Below are 26,112 nucleotides of genomic sequence, written 5' to 3' on the forward strand. Positions count from 1 at the left end.
TTGTTACCTTCAGAAAAGGGTTTGAGACAGCATGATCTGTGATAAAATTTGAGACTGGTATCATGATATAGAAAGGACTTGTGTTGCTTTGAATATGAGCAAATCCAGATGCGCCTATGTATTTTCATCTTGGAGCAATTTTCGGAGATCTTGCAATCTAGTATCAAGGCTCTAAGTTGTTTGTGTCAATTATGCTTCATAAAGCATATCTAACAACTTACATTCAAATTGTTTAGCATGGCCGAATGTTTTTGTTCAAGAGAAATCAATGCAAACTTGGAATGCCAAGTATTACTCTTTGACGAGTGTCTCATTCGGTTTTTTGTAGTGATTGGCGTTTGAGATTCGCTTTGTTCTAAATCGCTCCTCCGCCAGAGCATGGTAGCTGCAGAAATTCCGCGCTTTTCTTGTAATTGCTGATGCTGTCCTGACATACGCTTCTTAGCGCTTCTTTCGACACACTGAACCAATTCGTAGAAAGCTTGCTGCTCTGATAATACCCTTGACTTGGTATGAGATATCAAGCTATGCTTGATGGTATTCACAGACAAGGGTGTACTGTTTGTGTTTGTATTAGAGGTGGATACTCGATGCTGTCTGGGCGTCATATAGGCATCGGGCTTTTCTAATGTTGAATGTGACTCCATCATGAATTGTTGTTTGAGGAAAGAATCAGGCGTAGGAATGTAAGACCATCCACACCATTGCGAACGTTTGTCGTTATCAGCAAGAGGTGCAATAGATACCATCGAAGAGTTGCAAGACAAGTTGAGGAGATGGTCGAATGTGAACTGATTAGACGATTCTATATTGCGAGAAGGAAGGCTAAACACGTCTATAACCTCCGGTCTATTGTCTATGATAGGAGATGATGCTATATTTCCGTAAGATTATCAGACATTTTTATGTGTTCAAAATCCTAAGAACAAACCTTTTGGCAAGTACTCCCAATGGATGTCCTTAAAGAAAGATAAATTTTTTATCTCGCTTGCATACCGGCACCTCCTTGCAGGTATATTCAACAAGCTAATCCATTAGCATCAACCATGTCCATCTTTTCCTACCTTTGAAGAAGTGTTTGTAACTCCATTGAAACAAAAGACGGATAATTTAATTGGCCCTAGTTGTAAAGAAGGGACTCTATCAATGATGAATATCTTTTTACGTTGTCTAAACACTGACCTCAAATGCCATTAATTGTTGGTATGTTTGTTCGATCGTTTCTGCCCAGAAAGGCGTTTTTCCGACGGCAAGTTCAAAAATGCTTGCGCCTAAGCTCCACCAGTCAACCGTAGCATCATAGCCCCTGATGTCTTCCGGTTGCATAGAAGCGCTTTTATTCCCTGCAAGATCTTGTGCTGCAGTAAGAGCTGCCTGCTCCGCAAAGACGAGCACTTCTGGAGCGATATAGTCTGGAGATCCAATTGGTAAAACGCAGAATTTTCGATGAACGAAAGGAGGTTCATTGAAATTGATTGAAGGGTTTAGAGGAGCTGCAGATCCAAAATCGGTCAACAGCAAGTGATAGGTGGATGTGATAACAAAATTATGCGGTTTGATATCCCTTATAATACGAGATAAGTATTGATAAGCTTCACTGAGCTGATTGCGACATAGCTTACCGATGAACATATTTCAATTGATGCAACCAATCAATAGCCTGAACCATCTGGGCAGCCCACCATTTGATTTCTTCTTCTGCCAATCGTGTATGACCCGATGCTGAAAAAGAGCAAATTCGATCCCACAATGAGCCACATGGTGCATACGTCGTGATCAAAGACAGTGAGGTCTCATTTTGAAAAGCGGCGAGGAGTTGTGGGGCTGGCGGGTTTTTGAAACCGGTTGAAAGTCTATGAATGTGTTTTTCAAGGCTTAAAGACAATTGCTACAAATATATATACGTCAATGAAGATAGCAGAGAAGTGCCCAAGAACTTGACCAACAGGGCCTGCTCTAATCGCAGATAACTTTTCGATAGTTTTCATAGCATATATCTGTCCATTTATTCGGCACTTGACTGCCTCAATCTGTCCATAATTAACCATAGTTATTCCTGTCATGTTCATACACTCACTAGTCCGAATTGTCCTTGACCTAGACATCCAAGTATTTCGAAATCTTCTTGCTTTAGGCGCACCTCGTCTACATTCCTGATTTCTACACTTGTAATTTAATTTCAAGACAATGTATTTCTCAGGACAAGCTCACGATTAGATTGAGGTTTGTTGCTCCCCATCACCCAAGTATGCAAAAGAAGGCTATCTAAAGCAGTAGCTCGAGTATCTTCTGCGACGAACATTGGGTCTTGGCTGTTCACTTGAAATGCATTTTTGAAAGGTTTGATTGAACTTGTATGATCATCGAGAAGGCCAATCAAGTCGCGATAACGTTGCGTGTATGTTGCCATTCATAGAATAGTGATTTAATTGAACAAGTGTAATTGACTGAATTTGACGAAACAATTTGAGAATAGTATGAAAACAAGCAAAGCAAATATGTTTTCTTTCCTTATTGTAGCCTTGAAGAAACGAGAGTATCTGTGTCACCATTTATAATGAGCCAAGATGTTGTTTGCGTAAAACTCTAGAAACATCAAAATTACCTTGCTCCTTTTTCCTTGCTAGGTGGTTACTCTTGAGATAACAGCCAGAGTCAAAGCTAGGTAGCCTTAAGATAGTGAATGTTGAGTTACACGTAGAGAATGAATCTCAAGTAGCATTCAATAACATCTTGGAGTGTTTCAAAATAAATAAATAAAACGGGATCAAATATTAACGAGGCATTATCAACATTGGCAGTGATTATAAGAATAATCTTCTACTGTCCCAAATAATTCTAATGGACACTTTACAGACTTTGCAGGTTGCAAAAGTAGCAGAGTTGAGAGCGAAATGCAAAGAGGTAGGCTGAGAAGCTTTAAGAAGCTTGCTAACTCATTTAAAGCTCAAATTAATCAACTATTCAAAGCTCACAAAATCGCAACTTATCGAGCGCATTCTAGTGGCCTACAGTCATAAATGTGTATTACCTGAAAGCAAGAAGCCAACTAATGTCCAAAACGAACTGAGAGCTAGTCAAAATTCAGATTCCAATCCATCAAAACGCTTGAAATTAAACCCGCCATCGCATCAGCCCACATTAGCTTTTCCTACTCCACAATGGCAAGAACCATTGAATCTAAAACAGTCTGCCTTTTTGTTGGAACAACAAGAGTCAACAAGCAGCAATGGTACTGGAGTTATTGATGAGGCAAAGCTCAGTCATGCGACACCGTCACCTTCTGATCCAATGGTGCAAACTGTTTCGTCACAAGGCAACAAAAATGAATCAGCTAGAACTATGAAGACGGCTGCAAGAGCGAAAACATCACATGAATCTTTGCTCGTCAGCAAGAAAAGGTTTCAGCCTCTTAAAAAAGTCAAGCTACCAATTGTTAATTCTCGACAAAGTCAGAACCTGTTACTGACTACAGTTGTACCTTCACTGTTATTGATCACTTCATACAACCGAGTCGCTTATATTCGAGATCATTTCTTGAACGGCTTGTTCTCAAACCTCAATCAACACAGAATCTATCCTCTTGAGAGACCACAATTTTCCTTTACAGGTGCTACCCCTTCTGATCATGAGGTTTTGGAGCTTGCCTTTCAAGGTATCCATCCATCTCTATATGACTCTGTCGTTCCAGAAGAAGATTTCAGAGTTGCTATTCGATTTTGGATTTTCAGGCTTCATATGCAAATGCAACAAGGATGTGGCGAGGCGTGGAGTGTTTTGGGCCATGAAATGGGCCTGTCATGCCCAGATTTGTGTCAATGGCCAATTGTAGTCAGCAGCAAGCAGCTAGTTGAAAACATATGGTTGATTGAGACTAGTGATTTTCGCCAAAGTAGTCGCTATATGTGCTTGACTGAAGAATCGTCTGATAAAGGAATGACTAACTCGAAGAGTAAATACTTGGTTGTAGGACTTACTGGAGAAGTGATCAGTAAAAGCAAAGATGACCAAAGCTTGACTGTTACTGAAGGTTGCACTGCAAGGCATGATTGGTATGCTTATCTCAAGACTTTTCTTGACGATAAGACATCCCTTCTCTACTACGTCAAAACCAAAGAAGATCATGAATATCCGCAGGGCATTTCCAAGGCATGGCGCAAGAAAGCAGAAAACACGAGACAAGACTTGGTTGAAGTAGCAGGCAGAGCTGTCTTTACTAGCTGTGCGATCAACAGGTGTGTTGTTAATCTAATGCAGACATTGTCTTGACAACCAATTTAGCATGAGCGGCGAAAAGTTATCCGTATTTGATATGGATGCTGCAAATCACAATAATAACACGACAAGCGACAAAATGCGAGCTCCGAATGCTCTAGCATTTTATCTGCCGCAGTAGGTTGCACAATTTTGTAGACACATGCTTAGAGACAGATCATGTCAGGTAATGTCTGTCCATGCTCCATCACAACCGTTTCATCCGGACTTGGCTCTTATTCATCGACATTCGGGCTTAACCCACTTTGTACTGAAGGACACTGGACAAGTGGTCGGAGACGAGGACAATGGGGTGGTATCCCTATGGCAAGGTTTGTTGGGCTGCGATGCCAATGGTCGGAAGATAGATGATCAACTAGAAGAATTTTGGCAAGGATGGCAAAACAGATTCGTAGATGACAGCTATGCATAATGATCTACTTCTTTTTGATCTCTTTGAGTCGAATTGTCTCGTCGCCAACAAAAATACCCTATCGGAGTTAGTAGATCCTAAATTAGGCATACACTTACCTTTCCTCGGTATGGCTCTGGCTTTCTCCATTGACGGATTTTGGCTGCAAACTGGCCCAGCCTCTGCTTATCTGTCCCACTCAAGACAATCTTTGTGGGCGCAGGTAAAGTGACTTTTATCTCGGGAGGAACATCAATAAGAACAGGATGGGAAAAGCCGAGTTTGATGTTTAGCCGTTCGATTGGAAGGGCTTGTCCTTCTTGGGAAGCATTTTGTCTAGCCAAATCCAAGAAAACCTTTGGAATAGGTTCAAGTGCTGCTCTATATCCTACGCCAACCAGCTTCACTTCAAGACTGAATCCAGTGGAGACCCCGGTCACGGCATTATTAAGCAGTGTGCGGGTTAAACCCCAGAGACTACGCTGAGCCTTGATGGAAGAGTCATGAACAGACACAACAAGAGCAGGAGTGTCTGAGGTTGGAGACGAGAGAATTATGCAAGGAGAGATTGGTAAGGTAGTCGAGCCAAGCGGACCAGTAATTGTGAAGAAGCGCTGAGCTTCTATAGCGGCGGAATGTGTTTGGGGTGAGATGGAGGACACAGGTAGGGTGAGCGAGACCGAGGGAGGGATTGGAATTGGGACCTTGCCTACATGGGATTGGCGAGAAATAGTTGTATGAATACGACGAACTGTTAGAGCAGGAGATATATAGGACATTATGTCAATTTAATAAGGTGACTTTTCTTTTGAATGTTTTATATTCATTTTTCAGTGACAGAAAATGAATAATGTCAAATTACGTAAATTTTACTTCCATCCATTTTGATACACTTCCTTCCTCGATATTTTTCTCTTTATCCTTCCATCTATTCTTTATCAAAACAGAATTTTCAATATGGGTAAGAAGAAGAAGTCTCAGGCATTTGTGAGCACATCAATTCATGGCTACTATTTTGTCTGTCACTGATACTTTTCGGGAAGGTCTTGAAACCGTGGTGTTGGTACTGCGAGCGAGAATTTGAGGATGATAAAGGTTAGTATCTCTCTTCGTTCGCCATGAAGACTTTATTCATGGATGATTAAGTCCTCCTACAACATCAAAAGTCAAAGCATTTCAAATGCCAACTTTGTCCTCGAAAATTGAATGTGAGTAGAATAATGGTAATTACGCATTCTATCATGATTGATATATGGATTTAGACAGCGGGTGGTTTGATGGTTCACAGTCAACAGGTACATAAGTGCGAGCCTGAGCCGTGAGCTTTCTTGTGTTTTTATTGCGTAGAGGCTTAATAGAATATGATAGCCTTACAAACACTCTTCCTGGGCGAGATGGTTATGATATTGAAATCTTTGGTATGGAAGGTGTACCCGCAAATGCTCAAGCAGAATGGAAAGCAAGGAAAGAATCCGAGGCAGGGACGGCTTTGCTTGCTGCAGCAGCAGCAGCTAAGCGACCAAGGCACTCCTATAACGTTATTCCGGAAGCAGACTTACAAACAGCCTTGGCACAACACAAGATGTTGATGGCGACGAGAAACAAGAAAGCTCCAGTTATGCCCTTCCCTCCATTTGCTGGAGCTCCTCCTCCCTTCCCTCCAGGGCAAGTTCAGCCTCAAATAGCACATCCTCTCGCTAACAAACTACTACACAGATTTCCGCCTGCTGCTGCATTTCCAGGAATGCCACCTCCCACCATGGTCCCAGGTGCTGTTCCTCTCAGCGCGTAAGTTTTGATATAGTGGAAGCGTAACTAACATCTAGTTCACCTGGTTTCCGACCGCCATTCCCACCAGAGGATATATCTTCAATCCCTGTTCCGTCAACTTCGCCGTACACACCTGTGTCAGCATTAAATGCTGGATCCAAAGCTGCACCGCTGGCAAGTTCTACCCGTTCGATAAACGATGGCAAGCCCGTAGAAGTTCAAGCGCCCCGAGACGGAATCATCTGGCCAGATACATCTGCCTCGCCAGTGAGTTTACGTCTTGAGTGACTGTTGTTGACGTGTTAGCTTGAAAAACGTGCCCAACAACCTCGCTATAGATACGTTTCTCCATCTCTAGATGGGAATGAATTTGAAAACAGTGGCGTGGGGAAGAAGAGGAAGGCTGCGGCCGACTTCTTGTAATATTCCTTTTGCGCGTTTGAATGTGCTTGGTCATAGCATATAAGAGTAATGACATGAATAAAAGCGGAAGTGTCAACTTCATCCACTATTACATTTGGCAGTCATATGGTGGTTTTATACGTAGCCAACTATCTAGAGACTTGATGATGGCAATAGCCGTTGCATCGTCATGTTGGATTATCGACAATACTGAAATCCTTTACTTATGCTTTAGGTTTCTACCACCTAGTTGTCGCAACATATCCTCGTTTGTCCACTCTACAACATTGTATAATTCCCGGGTTAGTCTTTCTTGAATCCGCCTTGCAGATTTGTCCTGGTTGTATTTATATCTTTAAACGGATTGATGGTAAACAAACATTTACATCCCATACAAGAGGAGCGTGAGCGTGAACAAAGATAAATTGTTTCCCCATCAAAATCTTTTCGATTGGATCGTTTAGGATGTCTTTGCCACCAGATAAGTAGCCACTTGTCTCTTGTACAATTATGACACCAGCCTTCTGGGTTAGCCATTGATTTCTATAGTATACTAACGCAGACATCCCAAGGATAGCAGCCAGCATCCTTAACAATTTCATGCCAGTCATCATAACTCTCGTATTTTCTTTTTTAAAAAAACAAGAAAACAAGTACACTCACTAATAAATGTCAAGTTGATCTGCAGCGATTGCGGCAGCATTACATATTGCAGATTCCGTAGCTAGTTTGTTAGTTAGTGAATGCAACTACCCGTTTACTCCCAAGAGCGTAGGCTATGACACCGTCCTCGATGTTTTTACTAGGTTCGCTCACATGTCATGAAAGTGGCCGCTTTAGCAGCAAGAGTGGAAATGCTACAATCCGAGCCCCTTGCAAGTACTCTAGATCAAACGATTATAACAGCCAACTTACATTCAACTCGTATCACAGATTGAGACAGAGATACAAGTGGCTGAGGAGTTTTATCGGTGAGCGGAAGCAGGATTGTACGGTTTAGAATGGTATCTCCTCTCAGAAAGGCAGAAAACTATATGGTTTTACCAAGATGACTTCAAAAGTATATAAAGATACTCACAATCTCATTTAAAAAAAAGTCGAGCGGTTACTCCAACAACGAAATTTGACTCATGTGCGACTCCTCCAACAGAGTAAGCAAAAAAGGGGCTATCTGTCAGCGGCAGAAGGATACCATGTACTCACTTGAGGTGTATAAAGCAATTGACAGCAGAGCTTTATAAATAAGCTCATTTCATGGTGCCCTGATTTTCAGAAACATTGTCGATCATGTCAACTTACATCGATCGGGTGTCTTCGATTCATGTAAACTCGTTGGTAAGAGGAGGGCAACCAGCAGCTGGTAAGACTCTTTGCCAATACTGGCCAGAGTCCAAACTGGGTCAACGGGAACCCACAATCTATAATTGGAATATTTTTCAGCTATGGCTTTCTTGATCATATATTTGACGGCTTGGTCTGCCTCTGCGACAAGCTTGAGACAAAGTCAGACATTTGAGCGATATTGACCAGTACATGCACGTCAACCGAGTTTTTCTTCTCATTGATATCATTGACTGACCCTCATCACTCTTCTGAGGCATTCCATACTATTTTGCTGGCCTAGAGTCATTATTCAGCATAAATGAAACACAAAACATGTTGAATAATTGCCTATTCAACTAAAAAGTAAGCAAAGTCAAATATCTCTTTACATCCAGAGTTTTCTGTAGCCGCTAACATTGCAAACAACAAATTTTCACATTCAGTCAGCTTTAGATAGCCCTTGTATGGCCGTCTCAAGATGACTTGAACCTACCAAAAATATAATATTCGTTGAAATCACCCATAAAAGTACCACAAAAGTATTTAAGAATTCAACCTCCACCTCCACATATCCCTATGCCACAAATATGAACGGAGTTTAGATGGATAATTTATTTGCACGCCCCTTTTAGATTTCGGTTCTTTCCATTATTAAAAAGTCTCAAAATTTACAAATGGAGAATTATAAAACCTCAATTGTTAAGAAAAATGTTGCGAAACGCTTTCCAAACCCGTCTCGCTCCTTCATTGAAAACAGTTGAGCCCAGAGGTATGTTTAGAGCCTTGAAGACTTTTGGTTGACAATTATCAAGCTGTACGCTCTGTGGCCGGTTCGTCGATTTCCTCTGCGAGGACATTTGTCTCCAGGCCGCTTGTGACCCCTCGCTTCAGTAAGGCGATTCCGCCCTCCCAAATTTTGCCTATTCGTAGCTATGCGGCAGAGGCTGGAGGCAAATTTAGCAGATCCAAGCCTCATTTTAAGTGAGTTGAGTCCTTGGAAGCAAACGCTTACAAGCAGCATCGGCACTATTGGACATGTTGACCACGGCAAGACTACATTGACTGCTGCCATCACAAAGTATTTGTCTGAGCAAGGCGGTGGCAAGTTCATGGATTACAGTCAAATTGACAAGGCTCCCGAGGAAAAGGCTCGAGGTATTACTATCAGTACTGCGGTAAGTTTGCTAGGATGAGATAGTCCTCAGACGTCTAATATTTTGTAGCACGTTGAGTATGAAACACCCAAGCGACATTATGCACACATCGACTGTCCAGGTCACGCTGATTGTGAGTTTGGCTTGTCGATTAGCAGCTTATCGTTTCTAACTTTGCCCAGATATCAAAAACATGATCACCGGTGCTGCTCAATTGGATGGTGCCATAATTGTCGTGTCTGCCACTGACGGCCAAATGCCTCAAACCCGTGAACACTTACTCCTTGCGCGACAAGTTGGTATCAAGAAACTTGTCGTTTTCATCAACAAAGTCGACCAGGTTGACGACCCTGAAATGCTTGAGTTAGTCGAGATGGAGATGAGGGAATTGCTCAGCGAGTACGGATTTGACGGAGAAGAGTCTCCTATCGTCATGGGCTCTGCCCTCGCTGCTCTTGAGGGTCGCGATCCTGAGAGAGGTGCCAAGAAGATTCAAGAGCTTATGGAGAAAGCCGATGAATGGCTTGATGTCCCCCCTCGTATGTCAAAGTAACTGAAGACTTTTGCTGATTTTCAAGGTGACTTTGATAAACCGTTCTTGATGTATGTTGAGGATGTCTTTTCCATCTCTGGTCGAGGCACCGTCGTAACCGGCAAGGTTGAGCGTGGAACTATAACTAAGGGCTCTGAGGTGGAAATTGTCGGCCTTGGCCCTTCTACAAAAACTATTCTCACTGGCATTGGTACGTAAATTCTTTTCAAGGATGCTATTGACGAAATCAGAGATGTTCCACAAGGAGTTAGAACGTGGTGAGGCTGGTGACAACATGGGTGCCCTTCTGAGAGGTATCAAACGGGAGCAGGTTAGACGTGGACAAGTTTTGGTTCAGCCTGGTTCTATCAAGAGTGTTAAAAAATTCAAAGCTCAAATTTATGTAAGTTTACACCTCAGCAAATCACGCTAACATCTCCAGATCCTTACTAAAGAAGAGGGTGGTCGATATACCCCCTTTATGGCCAACTACCGACCTCAGCTCTTTATCCGTACAACCGACGTTACTTGCGCTCTCACATTCCCTGAAGGGACTGAAGGTGCTCACGAAAAACTCGTCATGCCTGGCGACAATGTCGAAATGATTGGCGACCTTGTTCACGATATTGCTCTCGAATCTGGATCCCGGTTCACTCTACGAGAGGGCGGAAAGACTATTGGCACCGGTATTGTCTCAGAAGTATATGAGTAAAGGTTTTAGAAACCTCAATATTTAACAGCACACTCGCATGTATCGTACGCCCTACTCAATAGCAGCAACCAGTGAACTCATATCGAATTTCCTATTCGACCATTTGCCCTTCTCCTGATCATATCGCTCCTTCCATTTCTCAATTGACTGCTTTCTAAACTTGTTTGCCAGTTGTGTTGACGTCTCCTCTAATTTATTCAAAGCAATGTCAATATCCTTTTCATCTTGTTTCGAGTGCATGGCTGAGACGGCATCATCATAATCGCTGACAAAAGTTGCTGAAAGGGTTATAAGCGGCTGAAAATCGTGTTGGTATTGATCGAGATATCTTGGTATACTAGCATGCAAAAGCTGATGAAGCGCAAGGAGTGGTTTTGCCTAGAATTGTTAGTGAGATTATAGTGGGTATAAACCTACTGTTTCTGCTCGATATCTCTCTTCATCCGATAGAGGCTCTTCGCCAAGGCCCAACTCATCCCAGCCTCCGTCGTCATTCTCTCCTTTGCATTCTAAAAGATCTTTGAATTCTTGCCATGCGTCTTCAACAGTGTTCTGATGTAGCTTCCACTTCTTTAATACGGCTGACTTTTCATCTTTGGAAAGATCTCTTGCTAGGCGATCAATAGCCTCCCAAACCATACCTGTCGAAGGCAGATAATCACCTTCACCTTCGAGAACATCCAGATGTCTTTCTAATTCTGCCTCAATAGTAGAAAGGCCTAGGTTCCATTCTTGGTGTAATTCTCCCCTAACGATCAAGACACAGCTGACAAGCTGTTCCATCTGCTGGGTGATTTTCTCAAGTTGCTGGATGGCAGCTGGTATTGTGACTGGTGGCTTGAATGCTATACCCAAGGATGTAAAAGATTGTCGAAGATTAGCAAGAAGCTGGTTAAAGGCTGCCCCTATCTCTGGGAGCATTCCTATGCTACTTTGTGTGGAAGCCATAGAGTTGAGGGCATTGTGACAAGTCAAACGACAATTGTGCAAGGCTGGATGATAGTTTTAGCGTTGCAGAATTCATGTAAGCTCAATGCTGACCTTCCTTGAGCTGTTGGTCTGGTAATGGTTAGTCAATGATCTGTTACAGCTTGGTTTCTCGTCTTACCTAGCATTCGTTTCTATCTTTATCTCTCACAACTTCAATTATAATTATTCAATTTCGGTTCAGAAATTTCAAGTGATAAAAGATATATTTACGTAACAGTCAACGCGACTCTTGCACTCTTTCCATCCTTATCATTGACTTTTGTTCCATTTATATCTGTACTTTGGCCAGAAACCATAAGTAATAGCATGGCCGAGGACATAAACAATCTATTATATGGCATAACTGCAGAGGATCTGGATGACTTGGACAGTTTTGAAGACGACAATGGGCCAACTCAGTCGCAAAATCAATCCAAGCAAAATGTGTTGAAGAAGTCAATAGAATTCAACCAGCCTCAACATCTTTTCGCAGCTGCTTTTTCCACAGGCCGAGGCAAGTCTCTTCCTCCTCCTTCAACAGATGCGCTGGAAAAGGCAAAGAGATTTTTGGACGACAATAATGACCAACAAGCAATTGAGGTATTGCCGCCTCCGACAAAACGCTCCCGATTGGATGAGAAGCCTTTCAATTCCATATATCCGGCGAGTTATGAAGAAGGTATCTCGGAACAGCCTGCTCAAAACTCTTCTTTATTCTCATTGCAAAAGACAATAGATTCTTCACCTGTCTCAAAATCTCTTTCACCATCTAATCTTCAACCATGCCTTGTCCCTTCTGATGGGTTTGAAGTCAGTTTCAAAACAGGCAGGGGAACTGCTGTCCCGTTGCCTTCAATCTCAGCACGAAAAAGGGCTCTAGCGCTTCTGGCAGACATAGATTCTGCACCTGAGCAGACCTTTGATCTCGAAGCATCATCAGACTCTCTGAAAAGCTCGAAATTGACGGAAACCAAATCTGGGTTCCAAACAGGTCGCGGCGCTGCTGTTCCTCTTCCATCTTCCGCTGCTCGGCAACAAGCTCTTAAATTGTTTCACGATATAGAGCATTCAAGCGAGTCTCAACAATTTCCTATGGCCTCAAGTCCCGAACCGCGTTTTTCCCAATCTCATGTTTCATCTGGATCTGACAAAAACGCTCTGCCAAGGATCTCTAGTGTTGCGAGAGTCATGTCTTTATTTGAAGACGTTGATTCTGCTTCGCCTTCTAGGCCTCATACAATTCGAATGATACCTCTACAGCCTTCTACCCCTTCCCGCTTACCATTATCGACCACAACCAACACCTATTCCAACAAAGGAAAATCTGTTTCAATCAAAACCCCTTCGGGATCAGCTCGACGAATTGGTCTTGGTGCAACGCCGACAGTGAAGAAATCCAAGCGCGGATTCATCACTCCGTTCCGAACAACGACGGCAAAACCAAGAGAAATTGATACAACTCCAAAGCCCCCGCAGAAAACTTTCACATCTGTTTTCGATCTATCAAGTGAGCTAGAATACGAGTAGGTCGATATTTCGAGCTCATGACTACAGTTTCATTCCGTAGAAACTCCCTTAAAGAATCACATTTACATCCACAATACAATACACATCAAGAGCTTGTAGAATTAGGAATGTAAGTTAATGTTTCGATTGATTTTAGCTAATTCTAGACCCTTGGAAATATGCTTCATCCATCCCAAAAACGCCATCTTCCATCACTTCATTCTCGATGATGGCTCTTGTTTTGGTACTGAGCAGGCGTTAAAGCTGCTACAAAAAGATGGATGTGACACTATTACCCAAAAATGGGTGAATTGTCACTGGAGTCAAATTTTGTGGAAATTGGCAGGAGAAGTTCAAGCAAAACCAGCAATCTATATTGAGAAATGGAACTGGAACGAAGTTATCAATCAGCTCAAGTATAGGTGAGTCAATGAATTAAAGTACGATGGACTGACAATCAGGTATGAGCGTGAATGTGGCGTGGCACAACGTTCTTTGATCAAACGCATACAAGAGCATGACTCATCTCCAAGCTTACCTATGGTTCTTGTAGTCAATGACATCCACTGCGCCGAGAATGAGGATGAAGGCGAGGGCGACAAGAGCAAACAAATAATCTACCTCGTGTTGACAGACGGATGGTATCCTATACGGGCACAAATTGATGAATGTCTGTCTCGCGCAGTGAAGAAGGGTAAGATATCAATTGGACGCAAATTAGCCATCACTGGAGCCAAGGTAAATCATTCTATTCCGTGCAGCAATTGTGTGTTGATATTTGCTGCCTTATACTTAGCTTGAATCAGAAAATGATGGAACCGATGTTTTGGATGCATTTGACTCTTCTCGCCTTGTCTTGTCAGGGAACTCAACCTCTCTTGCCAAGTGGGATTCTCGACTTGGCATGCAGCCTAGGCCCTTCATCGCCAGCTTGTCAAGTCTTTCAGTTGACGGCGGCATTGTTACACTTATGGACATCATAATTGACAGAGTATATCCTCTGGCTTATACGAATGGAGACAAAAATTCAAAAGAACCTCCTTGGGATCAGAAGGAGGAGACAGAAAGAGAGGAACAGTGGAAAGTATGGATCTTTAGCTATTGAATGTTTTCGCTAATGTTCCCATATTACTCAGGAGCACTACATTGGAGAACAAATGCGCCTTCAAGAGCAATTAACAAAACAGATGGATAAATTGCACGATGTGGTCAGTGTTTTGACCCAGTATGCTCTAGAAATAAACTGCGTGAATTGTAGGTATAATTGAGCTCTTACTTATTTAACTAATCGAACAAACAGATGATGAGCCGGATGATATTGAAAGTGATTTAGACGATCTTCTAGACGCAAAAGATATGATTGCTCGCGCAAAAACCCTCCAATCGAACAAAGTAGGATATGTAGCTCGATGCGCTGAATTTCGGTTGAAACGCGAAATTGAAGAGGGGCGCGTCGAGATAGAAAACGAACTACAGGTGAGTTTTATATAACAGCAGTGAAGATTCACCCAAGCTAGACCTTGTGTCCACCTCGCAATGTACGATGTTTCAGACTGGTTCGGTTTAGAGATGCACAACAGGGCTCACGTGGTACATTTCGCTGCGGAATGCTCAATATTTGGGAAGCACAGAAACTTGGCAAGGATCTGTTGCAGCAAGGTCAAAGATATCTCGTGAGTGGCTACAAGACAACCGACAATATTATTCAACATGGTAATATACCTCATGACAGGTGACCAATTTATTCCCAGGAAAATGCGGGGATTGGAGAACTAGACGTAACAATAGGTCAGAAATGACGGAAGTGTACTTGCATACTAGACGAGATACCCGCTGGCAACTTGTACAGCAATGAACAACAAGACATTGACAATTTGTATCGTAATTCATTGTATCACGTTTACCCATAATATAAAGTTTGCAAACTATGTTTAATTTTATCAATGTATTTATGCATTCATCCATGTGCTGTCAAAGACACATGTGTTAGGACATTTAGTTCTTTACAGTATTTACATTCCGTTCCATCCATCAAGTCCATGATATATGAGAGGTAGAGAATCCAAGAAAGAATTTTGTAAGAGAGATTGTCCCTTTTCTAGACACGATGTATAATTCTGAGATTGTTTATGGCTGCCCACCTTCTGAAAATAACGGACGAGGCATCAGATGACTATCTTCGTGGTTAAAGTGTGGCAAGGTATGATATTGTCCATACTGACTCTGATAACCATTAGTAATCGGCTGAGGCCACATAGAAGATTTTTGAGAGAATGGCATGGCCGTTGTCAGGTCGGGATCGGCAGTGTCACTGTGCAGAGGAATGAATACACTCATAGACGGTGCCTCCGCTTTTGGATAGACACGACAATCAGGTGGCTCTACACCGGCCCTTGTTGACAATTTATTCTTCCGTAAAGCAACGATGGAAACCCAATCGTCCACCCAAGTCTTTACAAGCTGGAAAAGTCCAAAAGACGGGTCGCTTTTAAGAGTCTAAGAAATTAATCAGAGTTATTCTCGTATGGTCAAAATTGATGAAGCTGACAAAATCTCTCATGACTTGAGAGGTGACAAATCCAACTTTGACGACGATGCTACAACAGGGTTAGTGATAACTACATCCCACCATTCAACTCACTCGCTCATCGTTAGCCTGGGTGCATTGTGCTGCACCTTCAACAGCATTGTATTAATCCAATCACCGAGACTTTCAATTGCCGCTCCAGTCCTTGATGTACCTGCCTCTGTTGCCTTGAGCCACTGGTGATAATCTTCAAGAACAGTTTCAAGCAGCTTTTGCTGACAATGACACGAAAGTGCACACTGATCGCTGACACTACGGATATCAAGATTTTCCCAAGTAGTTAGCATCATCTGAACTTGAGATTGGTTTGCGAGGATAGGTCCTAACGCGGTGGTGAGCTGATGAAGATCAATGAATCGGACTACGCAATGGTGAGCAAGGTGATCAAACGAAGTTTACTCAGTTAATCACTAAAAAGATGAGCCACTCGGGCACAGAGTTCAACTTTGCTTTCATAAAATTCAGATGGGAAGTTGCCGAGAGACTCTTCCATGATTGTTTCAAAGTGTTCAGCCAAGTTGCGAAGTGAAGACTGACTGTACGCGGGCAAAGGCAAAGAGAGATTTTCGAGTAGACTGCCAATGAGGTACTGAAACAGGTTAGCACAAGACCAGGACCGTCAGACCTACATCGTATGTTGTAGCGATTGCATCAAAAATCATAGCCGATACAGTAGGATGAAGACAGACTTGGATTAAAGCGGGAGAGAGTGTGGACCAAAAGGTTCGACACTATATCATCATCGTCAGCAAGGGACCAGACATGTACTGACATTATAAAACTTGCGTTCATCTCGAATTGATCAAAATGATGACCTCTGATACAATCTGCAAGTATTTCCTGATGCTGACAAAACATGTTCCAAAAAGTTTGCAAGTTATCCATTTGTATTTCAGAGCTCAGCTCCGCTGCGACTGCCAGTGTTGGGAATCCCGGAAGAGAATATACTGGAGCTTGCGACTCGCCCTGTAAACTGTTTCCACCGCTGCTGCTGAGAGAGGGAGTAGTATGCCGTCTGATAAAATCATCTCGGGATTCAAGCGGACATAAGTCGTTGTTGATAGAAGTCGACCGATCTCGCGTGGGATTCGTTTGAAATGCGCGAGGGTTGATCGGGAAAGGCGATTTTCGGACGCTCCCAAACGAGTGATCTTCATCCTCGCTATCGTCTACATCTTCTCCTTCCATGACTATTTCTGCCCGAGCCCGGTCCAAGTGAAAATTCATGGATCCATCTTCTGGGGCAACATGCCATGCGCTGATGATGGTCAGAAACGGCATACCAACACGAGAAAGCTTACCCGCTGGAATCGCCGTACGCATTCAAGCGCTCTGCCTCAATTTGGATCGCCGGGCGGATAGATACGTAGTGATATTTACTGTGTTTGTTGTCAACACAGCTAATGTCAAACAATCACCTACCTGTTGCCTCGCACACCCAGTCGTCTTGTCTTGATACCAGGATACGCACCCCTCACCGCTTTACCAAATGAAGCTGAGTTGATAGGCTTGAGCCCATGTTCCTTGCACGATATGGTATAAGAGTGGTAAAGGCCTTGCCGTGGGACAGTGTGTGGCTCGGATCGAGTGTAGCTCAACAACAGCCTACAGTATAAGAAATGTTGACGTTTGCTAGCAACTTACCATCGTCTCACCCATAAAGCTCTCGCCTTGTCTTGTTGAGTGTTGTTGCTAATCCTCTTGACCTCCTCAGCTTGCTCTGCAAGTTCCTTTCGCACACTTTCCTGTCTCTCAGCCGCAGAACCAAACGGTCTGACATCCTGTCTGAAATCTGGTTGACTTTTTTGTCGCGACATCACCATCGAGGTGCTCCGTCCGGCTCGAGAAAGCATTGGACGAGACGGACTGGCGTGCAGTAGGGTTGAGTATGTGTTGGAGCACGTTCTGGCAAGTCAGGCCCGTCGGTCACTTTGTTCCGTGCCTACTCACCTACGATGAAGAGACATGTCGTTGAAGCCACCCGCGATAGATGGCGTGGACCATGGCGTGGTGCTGTAGTTTGTGGAAGCGCTTATCAGAGACGCAATATCATCGCCCTCTTCAGATCTACAACCCATACGCATCAGCCTGCACTGACGACAAGACACGTACCGCAGCGACGATGACTCTGATCTGTTTCTGCCATAAGGAGCGCTTCGGCCAGCGCTTCGCTCCTTGCTCGTCAACGTCTTACCCAGTCCCTCGGTCTGTACCGCCAGTTTCGGCTGCTGTCTCTTCATGCCCAAGAACAAGTCGCCCGTCGCGATCAGAGGGTTGTATTCACCAAACGGCGGCACATACTCCATGCCTACGACGGGCAGCGGGGTCGAACCAAACTTGTCGTCAGGCCCGGTCATGGAAGAAAACGAAGAGCGTCGAGAGCGCGTCGCTTGCAAGTCCATGGAACTGCCAACATCCAGTCCCAAGCCAGTTGCCATGCCATGTTGAGATAATGGAAAAGTCAACGAAGGATTCGACCACGCGTGATTGAGAATGTGAGGTTGAGCATTGCCTTGTCGGCCTTCGCCGCCGCGACTCTGGGGCCCCACATCCGCCAAGGCATATGTGGAGGCGGCGATGTCCGCCGAATGGTTCGACATGGCGGGATCAAATTTTTCAGCTTCTGCCAATTACTGGGCAACGGCCCAAAGAAGCGCGGTTTTTGAGGCAACCGCAAAAGGTTTGTGCGGCCGTGCCTGACCTCCACACTGCCAACGCGGCTGATGTCTGTCGCTCAGGCACCGATAGGGGGGGCACACTCGCATGGGGCGACGGGCGGCCATGTTTTGTAACAGGGGCAACTGCCGCAGGAGCGAGACACTGGGTGGCCGATGCGGTCTGGAATGCCACGTCACCCGGGTACTCTGGACGGGGCTGAAACTTAACAACAGGAGATGATTGGGAACGGAAGCATGGGATGGGTGATGACGTGTTATTGATTTTGGGTGTGAGTAATAAAGACACGTCACTGGGTGAGTGGAAAGGGGTGAAGGCACAGGAGTGCCACACTGGGTTTTGTTGGTGATGAGGATGTGAATGGCTGTATGAACGGCGTTTTGATAGAGCAAATGTAGCACTGGTGTTGCACGAAATGAAGTGTCTGAGGTAAAAGTATTCTATGGTTTATATATATATATGTTTCCTTGAGTATTGTTTTTTAAAACACGCACTTCAGGCTCTTCCTCTGTCAGGCTTTCAACATGTGAGCGTGACCACTTGGCCGAAACTTGTACACGTCTCCGCATCGGCTTTGGCTGAGCGCTTGATGATGCCTTTTCTGTTGTAGAAATGTTTGGCTTGAAGGTACAGGAGCGCAGACTTGCAATCACACCCGGTAGTCCTCTAAACGATCAGGCCCTTCTGCTTGAAATAGCCTTCCATCTTGTCTTTATAGTCGAGAAAGGGAGGTTGTTACTCTGTATGAGTGGTAGCCTGTGAAGAGGCACTCTTAGTTTGTAGATCCTCAGAGGATGAAGGAAAGAGCAGTTGTCTTTGTGTAGTCCAGTCGGACAGATCTTGAAGCTCCTTGGTCTCAATGTCTTCTGATTCCACTCCCAGCCCCGCTTTACTCTTGACACCTAGGTTAAGAGACTTGTGAGTGGTGTTTGCTGGACGATCCGACTCTTGGGATGGATTAATGACGAAATTAATCAAGGGCGTTGAAGCTGTCGAATGAGAGCGTGGACGTCATGTCAAATAGAGACTGGGTTGTAAGATTATCGAGTTGATAAGGATAGCTGAAAAGCTAGAGTAGCAATCGTGTGTACGTTCATGAGGTAGTATCGAGTTTTGATGATTGCTGTGAGCTCTATAGTAACTTGTTACCACTGCCAAACTCGTCGATATCTGCAATTATGTTGAGATTGAAATGGCTTTCTCACTCTGAATATCGAGTATGCGCTGCATTATATTCTTGAGAATATGGATTCATGGTAGACTCCAAGAACTGTCAGCCACTTGAATTCCACTATTACCTCAATCGAAAACGAGATACGATGAAACGAGTGAGAATGTACTGCACAATTTAAAAACACTTCCTATTTTGTATACATGGCCTTCTCACTACTACTATAGCGCTCTAAACTTTATGCACATGTCTTTATTCAATTCGCAATAAATAGTTTACGAGCCGTTTTCCCAACTATTGATATTATCACAGCCGGTTTAGAGCTTTGGGGGAGGCGCCTGAAATTTGGCGCCCTATTATCGCGGCCTCAGCACCATCTTCGCTATCACACAATTATGGATGCTTACCTTCTCAATGCTGGGACCAAGTTCCTTGACGGCTGCTGCCAAAAGCTCCTTTTCGGCGTCATCAATTTGACCAATAGGAAGAATCTTTTCAATTCCACTAGGCTATTGAGACACAGGTTAATTATCTGAAAGCCACGACACGCTCTATACTCACGCCAAGCTCGATATTCACAGAAAAGTAATCCAGGTCACTGCCAATCTCTTTTTTAATGCCGTCGCCGCCGGCGTCGGCGCCAAGGTAGACATAAGACTGGACGACCTTGCCCTTCTTGCTGCCAAAGGCAGCTTGCAAGACAAAGTCGGCAAACTCAGCACCAGCTACAGTACTGTTAGGAATCACAAAAAAGTAAGTCAACGACGTGGCAACTCACCTTGGGCCATGGAAAGAGTAGCAGAACCAGCACCATCTACAAAAGTCAACACGAATTACGTGCACGTATAAAGCGACAAGCCAGGACACACCTTTGGCTTTGACAACCTCGTCACCACCGAACTGAATTCGATGAACCAGGGCGTCCCGTTTTTCTTTGTCGCTCAAGATCTCAGACTATAGATCATTTAGTCTGCTACCAGCATGACTTTGCGAAACTCACAATAGCAGGTTTGGCTTGAGAGAACAAAGGTATGATGGTGGCTCCAGAGTGACCACCGACCACAGGAACGGAAATCTTGGGTGCATCTGTAGGCTTGCCAAGGACCGTGGCAACAAAAGTGGAAGCTCGAACCACATCGAGGTGGCTGACACCGAAAAGCCTAAATGTCACTCATCAGCTCTGGTACTGTAGCTCAAAGTGGCATCATGCACTTTTTGGGGTTAAAGACGCCAGCCTTCTTCAAAATCTCAGCAAAAATAGGGACAGTAGAGTTGACGGGGTTGGAAATGACCAGGATGAATGCTTTGGGGCACGCATGTGCGATAGACTGGGCAAGTGTAGCGCAAATTCCAGCATTGATCTAGTTTGGCGTCAGACATAGTTACATATCAGGTGATGGATATCCCACGTTCTACTTCCAGTCAGCATTACATACCAAACAATCCTAATGCACTCACAAAAAGATCGTCACGGGTCATACCAGGCTTCCTAGGGACACCAGCTGGGATAACGACAATGTCGGCACCCTTCAAAGCCTTCTCAGCTCCATTGTCAGGTGGAAGAAAGCCTTCAACTTGAGCAGGAGTGTTGATGTGAGATAAATCAGTAGCGACCTACATCATCATCATTAGCCCGGGCAACTGCGATGAATAAGGACCGAGGCCCTCTGGAGATGGACAACTATACGAAGGGGGTATATAAAGGGGACAACCACTCACACCAACAGCGTTGACAACGTCGTAGAGACTAAGTTCAGTGACGAGAGGGTTGAGCTTCAGCAAAAGAGAAAGGGGTTGACCGATACCGCCTGTATAGGTTCATACTGTCAACAACGGCGTTGACGCATGCACCAGAGCAGTGTTGCGCGTTGTGACGAAGATGAGTTTCTTACCAGCAGCACCACATACGACAGCCTTGACCATGATGCTTGTAATATGCTGTGGGGCATTAGTAAGAGTCAAGAAGCACGTAAACTCACTGTTTTTGAATCAAAGAAGATGGAAATATAAAATCAAAATAGAGATAAGAATGAAATGGCTATTTTGTACCTATTCTGCGAATTATCTCGAATTATCCAAAAGTGAATGGAGGAATTGCATGGACTGGTCCGGCTAATTGGGGACATTTTCCGGGGCCCCTTAAAACAGTTTTATGTGAGGGGCACAATACAAAATCGTCATCTCTGACCTCGTAGCAACATTGGCAGAATTGATATGATAGCAATAAATACATCCCACATGGCTGAACGTTGGTATAACTCGAGTGGTTGTTTATGTCCAATGCATCTATGCATCTTTGCAATATTCAGGCGCTCTGATGGCCTAACTTCGAGTATTCTTCCTGAGCTCCATGAAATCAGGAGTCTCAAGGCCTCCGGGTACAGTAGATACCACAGAGTGGTAACCTGATGGTGTAGCCAGCCCTGAAGGTGTCTCCATGCCATCCGTGGGAACATGCATCGGTCTGTCTTCATCCTCTTCCTCTTCCGCTTCTGCTTCCGATTCTTCTTCCTCTGACTCTTCCTCAACTTGTTCAATTTCACCCCAGAGAGAGCGATCAATCTCATTTTGATTCTTGAGACAAGTCAGACAATTCAATTTGATAAATCAGAGTTGGATACTCACAGCTATCTCAGCTCCTTGCATTACGCCAAACACATCACCATATAAAGGCCGGTTGAAGTCATCCATAGGGGGTTTGCCCCAACCACCAGGGTGGAAACCCCATTGAGCTCTGAGATTATCGTCAATGTACTGCATCCATTAGAAAGAGAAATAGATGTACCCAGGAGGAATAGGAGCATTGAGGCCTTTGATACGAAGATTTGGATAACTTGGAGGGGGACCGAATCTTTGCATGGCTATGAGCCACGGAGGAGGTGCCAACGGCGGAATAGACAGTGCTTCAATAAGCTCTGTAGATAGCTCTCCAGGTTTCTTTGTCCTTAAATCTGTTTCCAGCTCCTTTCCTTCATAGTAACTAGATGAATTAATTAGTTGGAGAATTAGAGATCTGAAGCATAACCCACGCTTCGCCAAATTTACTCATGCTAGGCTTCTGTTGATATTTGAAGAATGCGTCGTGTAGTTTTTGATAATCAATATCAATTTTTCCCATCTTGGGTTGAACACGTTCTCGTGTCTTTTGTCTAAGAGACTGTTCAGCTTCCTTGGCCTTGACAGCGTCACGTTGCTCTCCGATACCAGTATCGGCGATCCAGGCTGCAGTATTGTATTTCATTAGTTTTCTATGCACGCATGTGCCTACTAACTCACGAGGCAAAAGATATGGAGGCTTTTCGATGCCCTTTTTTCCGGCCAGATAGTCTCGCTTGGCATTCCAATGACCAGGTACTGGCACGGTGCTTTAATTGAGTCAGTATAGAACTGTAGTGTCAATCAAAATTGCTCTTACTTGCGATATGATTTGAGGTTGACCAGGAGTCGAGGATCACGAGCGTCACAGTCAAACCAATCGACAACTTCTGGTCGGTCAACAAGTTGTTTCAGTTCTGCTACGGTCAATTTCTGTAAGAGCAAGACATCAACTTCAAATTAACGTCATTATGATCACCACTCACCGCCGCCTGTCTACGCTGCCTTCTGGTTAACCCTTCCTGCTCTTGTGCTCTCCTCACAGCCTTTTCTTTCGCTTCCTGATCGTCATCCTCCTCGTCTGAATAATATACTTCTCCTTTTTCTGGTCCTGCAAACTGATCGGCCGCGCCGTCACCCTCTCTTTCTTGAAAGTGAGCAAAGATGTGATTGAATGCCGAAAATTTTGGGTCCATAGGATCGAATTCAAGAACAGAGGAATCAACCGTTGAAGCATTCGACTGTGTACAATTTAGCGTCTGCAAGCAATAAAATACTATCTCTCGAGACAAACCTCAGTTTCCATTTCAACATCAGTTGACGTTTCGCTCGCTCGTTCATCCTCTCTCTTTCCACTACCTCCAGCAGCTTTCGCCTTTGCCTTTAGTCGCTTCAAGGCACCTCTCGATTTTGCTGCAGAGGATTTGATCGATGCATTGCCATTGGCAGCCAACATGTTCCCGTTGGCGGTGGACGTTGGAGCAGGCATGACGATGAATGATAATGAGAAAGGAAAGCAAAGAGAAGCGGGAAGGTAGATAATGAAAAGCGAAGAGAAATGGCAAAGTCACAGTTGGATTTTAAAGGAGGGTCAAAATAAATTTCATCTTGTTCGTATATAAAGTTTCCAGGTTTCCGTTGTAACAAAGTATCCAATAGTACATTTTGTATCTATATATTATTTTTTTTATTTTGTATCAATGAAGCTGTATATACTATAAATCAAGATGTTCAGAGTTATCCATATATGGCTTTTGTTGAGCGCAAAGAGTTAGTCTCCCACCGATTGCCTACAAGCCTCATGACTTTTGCTCGTCTTGACTTGGGTAGTCCAGCATCCAAAAGTATTCATCATGGATATTCACATCATTACAGGCCGTTATAAGAAGCTTCAAGAGGTGAAAACCCAGTCTTTCTATTGATATGAACGATTGTGGTTTGGATGAAATTTTCAATTGTTGCTTCATTAAATCTTTCCCAGTTACCATTGTTGTATCCTCATGGGGTGAACTATGTTAATTATGAATACTCATGCCGTTGATATGAATGACGTCTATGCTTAGTCTTTCAACCACTTGTAAAGCTTCATTGTGCTTTTGCAAGAAAATGGACAAGGAAAATGTCAGGATCATGGACTGGAAAAGCCAGTCAAGCACAGGATATTGTATATGGCTTGAACATGGTATAGTTGGATGACTGCCGCAGAAGCCTCGAAGATATAGGGAAGGAGACATCATTCATAGATTCCCAAAGAATGAATCTCGATAGCTTTCTTCATCTATTCTAGATAGATACCTCTTAGCGAAGCTACCTCTTGTTCCAAGGTCTCCACAGTCCAGAGCCCCAAGAACCAATCCCAAATCCTGACAAGATACCAGTTAAACAACAACAATGTTACTCACAACATGTTATCAGACAATCAACCTATTGGCTTTTTGCCAAATTTCTTTCAATTACCAAGAGCTTAACCACAGCTTCGTCTCTTTCCAATGCCAAGCCCTGGTCCTCGGTGAACTCGAGTAATGGATGCCTTAATCTTGCTGAGGAAAATTCGTCATGCTTCTTGAGGAACCACTTCGTCCCTGGTATCCCAGCTTTGACAAAAGAAGCGTCAGCCCCAGAGATGAGATCCTGTAGCTCAAGTGCTTCCTTCCACTCTTCAGAGGAGGGATTCGGGCTGTTCACAAGTTTCCAAGAGAGCTCAAAGAGTCTGACAATAGATCGAGGGTAGATATTTCCGAGACCCATGATGGCACCATGTCCTCGGCCACCCAGAATTGCAGGGGCCAGGAAATCTGCAAAGCCTCCCAAGGTAAGGAACTCGGGCGCGGTATCACTCTTTCTTGGATAGTTTTTGAATTCTGTTGTGGCAGTAGCAGCGGTTATCCTGGTCAATTTGCCCACAGATCCACAGGTAAGCTTGATCCCACAGATATTGTCACCTTTCTTGGCAATCGTTTCAACGAGGTCTGAGGAGAGGTCGATACCACCAGCAGCACCAGGGTAATTGTAGATCAGGACTGGAATGGGTGATGCAGCTTGTACTTCGAGAAAGAATGTCTTCAATGACAGTGAAGTCATGGCGCCAGCGTAGTATCCTGGAGGAATGACAATGGCGATGTCTGCTCCAGCAATAGAAGCACGTCGACACAAGTCGATGGTAGCACGAGTAGAGTTGGCTCCTCTGTAAGGGTTTGACGTTAGCGAATCTGTCGCAAAAATCGCTCCAAATGACCCACGTCCCGGCAATGACAATAATATCGTTCAGTCCAGCTTCATATAAAGCTTTGCGAGCTTCATTAAAAAGTACCACTCGCTCATCGTCGGTCAGATGGAAAGCTTCGCCCATGGAACCACAAATGACTGGCTGCATTCCAGCCTTGGCAAGGTTGACAACATGCTTTTTAAAAGTGCGAATATCTATTGGCGACTAGTTAGGACTATTTTGTGACTATTCTGCTCTCTCGTATAAACTTACCAAGCTCTTCATTGGCATCGAAAAAGGTGGGTATGGGAGCCCAAACGCCAGGCTTGAAAACTCTTTTGTGAGCATGGTCATTGCCGTTCTGTAAACCGTTTGTGGAAGGCATCATTGTCTGTAAGATGCTATTAAAAGTAAAATAAGAGTGAAGGGATAAAAAGTTTCCTAAAGAATAGCTGCATTTTATAGAGCTTAGTAGAAGACAAGATCCTGGCAACCTTATGGCTACTCATAACGGTTGATGACCGGGCCGGACTGTCCCGGCAGCTCGACGGACCGGTTTATTTATTTATTTAACACTTGGGTTATTCATTTTTGGACGCGAGTTGAAAACTGTTCAATTTGCAAAAACGAATAACCCAAGTGTTACGTAATTACATTAGGAGTCGTTGATTTTCATGAATTGGAATGTGGCATTTGAAATGGAAAGACTCTATTATCATTTGCTATCCATATAAACGGGTTAAATCCCTAACAAATCTGCGACAAATCCTTAACAAGGTATCTCGTATCGAGCGAGCGAAGAACGTTGACATTTGCAGACAATCTTCGTCCTCATCTGAAGGTC

At 43.9% G+C, this 26,112-nt stretch overlaps 12 protein-coding genes across 12 annotated transcripts; 5 read left to right on the forward strand and 7 right to left on the reverse strand.

Moving 5' to 3' along the window:
* Positions 1-114: 114 nt before the first annotated feature.
* Positions 115-2,302, reverse strand: L203_101525 (uncharacterized protein; the record flags this gene model as incomplete). Its single annotated transcript, XM_066210964.1, has 9 exons — positions 115-171; positions 222-874; positions 932-1,026; positions 1,086-1,120; positions 1,183-1,564; positions 1,623-1,888; positions 1,947-2,030; positions 2,078-2,160; positions 2,212-2,302. 9 exons carry the CDS (start codon positions 2,300-2,302, stop codon positions 115-117), a joined length of 1,746 nt encoding a protein of 581 aa, XP_066067061.1.
* A 539-nt stretch (positions 2,303-2,841) lies between these two features.
* On the forward strand, positions 2,842-4,396 carry L203_101526 (uncharacterized protein; the record flags this gene model as incomplete). Its single annotated transcript, XM_066210965.1, has 3 exons — positions 2,842-2,904; positions 2,947-4,235; positions 4,282-4,396. 3 exons carry the CDS (start codon positions 2,842-2,844, stop codon positions 4,394-4,396), a joined length of 1,467 nt encoding a protein of 488 aa, XP_066067062.1.
* Positions 4,397-4,764: 368 nt separating this feature from the next.
* On the reverse strand, positions 4,765-5,445 carry L203_101527 (uncharacterized protein; the record flags this gene model as incomplete). Its single annotated transcript, XM_066210966.1, has 1 exon — positions 4,765-5,445. One exon carries the CDS (start codon positions 5,443-5,445, stop codon positions 4,765-4,767), a length of 681 nt encoding a protein of 226 aa, XP_066067063.1.
* A 178-nt stretch (positions 5,446-5,623) lies between these two features.
* On the forward strand, positions 5,624-6,458 carry L203_101528 (uncharacterized protein; the record flags this gene model as incomplete). The annotated part of the gene is made up of 6 exons (XM_066210967.1): positions 5,624-5,653; positions 5,710-5,761; positions 5,813-5,874; positions 5,929-5,984; positions 6,035-6,331; positions 6,383-6,458. The coding sequence occupies 6 exons, from the start codon at positions 5,624-5,626 to the stop codon at positions 6,456-6,458; spliced, it is 573 nt and encodes a 190-aa protein (XP_066067064.1).
* A 2,411-nt stretch (positions 6,459-8,869) lies between these two features.
* L203_101529 (elongation factor Tu, mitochondrial) lies at positions 8,870-9,868 on the forward strand (the record flags this gene model as incomplete). Its single annotated transcript, XM_066210968.1, has 5 exons — positions 8,870-8,930; positions 8,974-9,051; positions 9,122-9,336; positions 9,385-9,448; positions 9,498-9,868. 5 exons carry the CDS (start codon positions 8,870-8,872, stop codon positions 9,866-9,868), a joined length of 789 nt encoding a protein of 262 aa, XP_066067065.1.
* Positions 9,869-9,916: 48 nt separating this feature from the next.
* On the forward strand, positions 9,917-10,559 carry L203_101530 (translation elongation factor Tu; the record flags this gene model as incomplete). Its single annotated transcript, XM_066210969.1, has 3 exons — positions 9,917-10,058; positions 10,120-10,250; positions 10,308-10,559. The coding sequence occupies 3 exons, from the start codon at positions 9,917-9,919 to the stop codon at positions 10,557-10,559; spliced, it is 525 nt and encodes a 174-aa protein (XP_066067066.1).
* Positions 10,560-10,610: 51 nt separating this feature from the next.
* L203_101531 (uncharacterized protein) lies at positions 10,611-11,674 on the reverse strand (the record flags this gene model as incomplete). Its single annotated transcript, XM_066210970.1, has 4 exons — positions 10,611-10,910; positions 10,977-11,551; positions 11,601-11,618; positions 11,668-11,674. The coding sequence occupies 4 exons, from the start codon at positions 11,672-11,674 to the stop codon at positions 10,611-10,613; spliced, it is 900 nt and encodes a 299-aa protein (XP_066067067.1).
* A 181-nt stretch (positions 11,675-11,855) lies between these two features.
* L203_101532 (uncharacterized protein) lies at positions 11,856-14,810 on the forward strand (the record flags this gene model as incomplete). The annotated part of the gene is made up of 8 exons (XM_066210971.1): positions 11,856-13,035; positions 13,083-13,164; positions 13,496-13,772; positions 13,831-14,118; positions 14,171-14,288; positions 14,335-14,510; positions 14,602-14,707; positions 14,767-14,810. 8 exons carry the CDS (start codon positions 11,856-11,858, stop codon positions 14,808-14,810), a joined length of 2,271 nt encoding a protein of 756 aa, XP_066067068.1.
* A 389-nt stretch (positions 14,811-15,199) lies between these two features.
* Positions 15,200-18,221, reverse strand: L203_101533 (uncharacterized protein; the record flags this gene model as incomplete). The annotated part of the gene is made up of 12 exons (XM_066210972.1): positions 15,200-15,207; positions 15,257-15,530; positions 15,583-15,631; positions 15,676-15,982; positions 16,033-16,210; positions 16,311-16,352; positions 16,408-16,879; positions 16,923-17,000; positions 17,044-17,214; positions 17,266-17,526; positions 17,572-17,688; positions 17,734-18,221. 12 exons carry the CDS (start codon positions 18,219-18,221, stop codon positions 15,200-15,202), a joined length of 2,445 nt encoding a protein of 814 aa, XP_066067069.1.
* A 1,564-nt stretch (positions 18,222-19,785) lies between these two features.
* Positions 19,786-21,391, reverse strand: L203_101534 (malate dehydrogenase, NAD-dependent; the record flags this gene model as incomplete). Its single annotated transcript, XM_066210973.1, has 10 exons — positions 19,786-19,821; positions 19,876-19,977; positions 20,030-20,193; positions 20,247-20,282; positions 20,338-20,422; positions 20,469-20,628; positions 20,681-20,829; positions 20,927-21,082; positions 21,188-21,276; positions 21,361-21,391. 10 exons carry the CDS (start codon positions 21,389-21,391, stop codon positions 19,786-19,788), a joined length of 1,008 nt encoding a protein of 335 aa, XP_066067070.1.
* A 399-nt stretch (positions 21,392-21,790) lies between these two features.
* L203_101535 (uncharacterized protein) lies at positions 21,791-23,552 on the reverse strand (the record flags this gene model as incomplete). The annotated part of the gene is made up of 8 exons (XM_066210974.1): positions 21,791-22,042; positions 22,094-22,202; positions 22,254-22,448; positions 22,498-22,690; positions 22,745-22,833; positions 22,884-22,996; positions 23,050-23,304; positions 23,358-23,552. 8 exons carry the CDS (start codon positions 23,550-23,552, stop codon positions 21,791-21,793), a joined length of 1,401 nt encoding a protein of 466 aa, XP_066067071.1.
* A 935-nt stretch (positions 23,553-24,487) lies between these two features.
* On the reverse strand, positions 24,488-25,656 carry L203_101536 (uncharacterized protein; the record flags this gene model as incomplete). Its single annotated transcript, XM_066210975.1, has 3 exons — positions 24,488-25,247; positions 25,303-25,483; positions 25,542-25,656. The coding sequence occupies 3 exons, from the start codon at positions 25,654-25,656 to the stop codon at positions 24,488-24,490; spliced, it is 1,056 nt and encodes a 351-aa protein (XP_066067072.1).
* Positions 25,657-26,112: the final 456 nt, after the last annotated feature.

Source organism: Cryptococcus depauperatus, chromosome 2 (assembly GCF_001720195.1).
Source record: "Cryptococcus depauperatus CBS 7841 chromosome 2, complete sequence".
Lineage (NCBI taxonomy): Eukaryota > Fungi > Basidiomycota > Tremellomycetes > Tremellales > Cryptococcaceae > Cryptococcus > Cryptococcus depauperatus.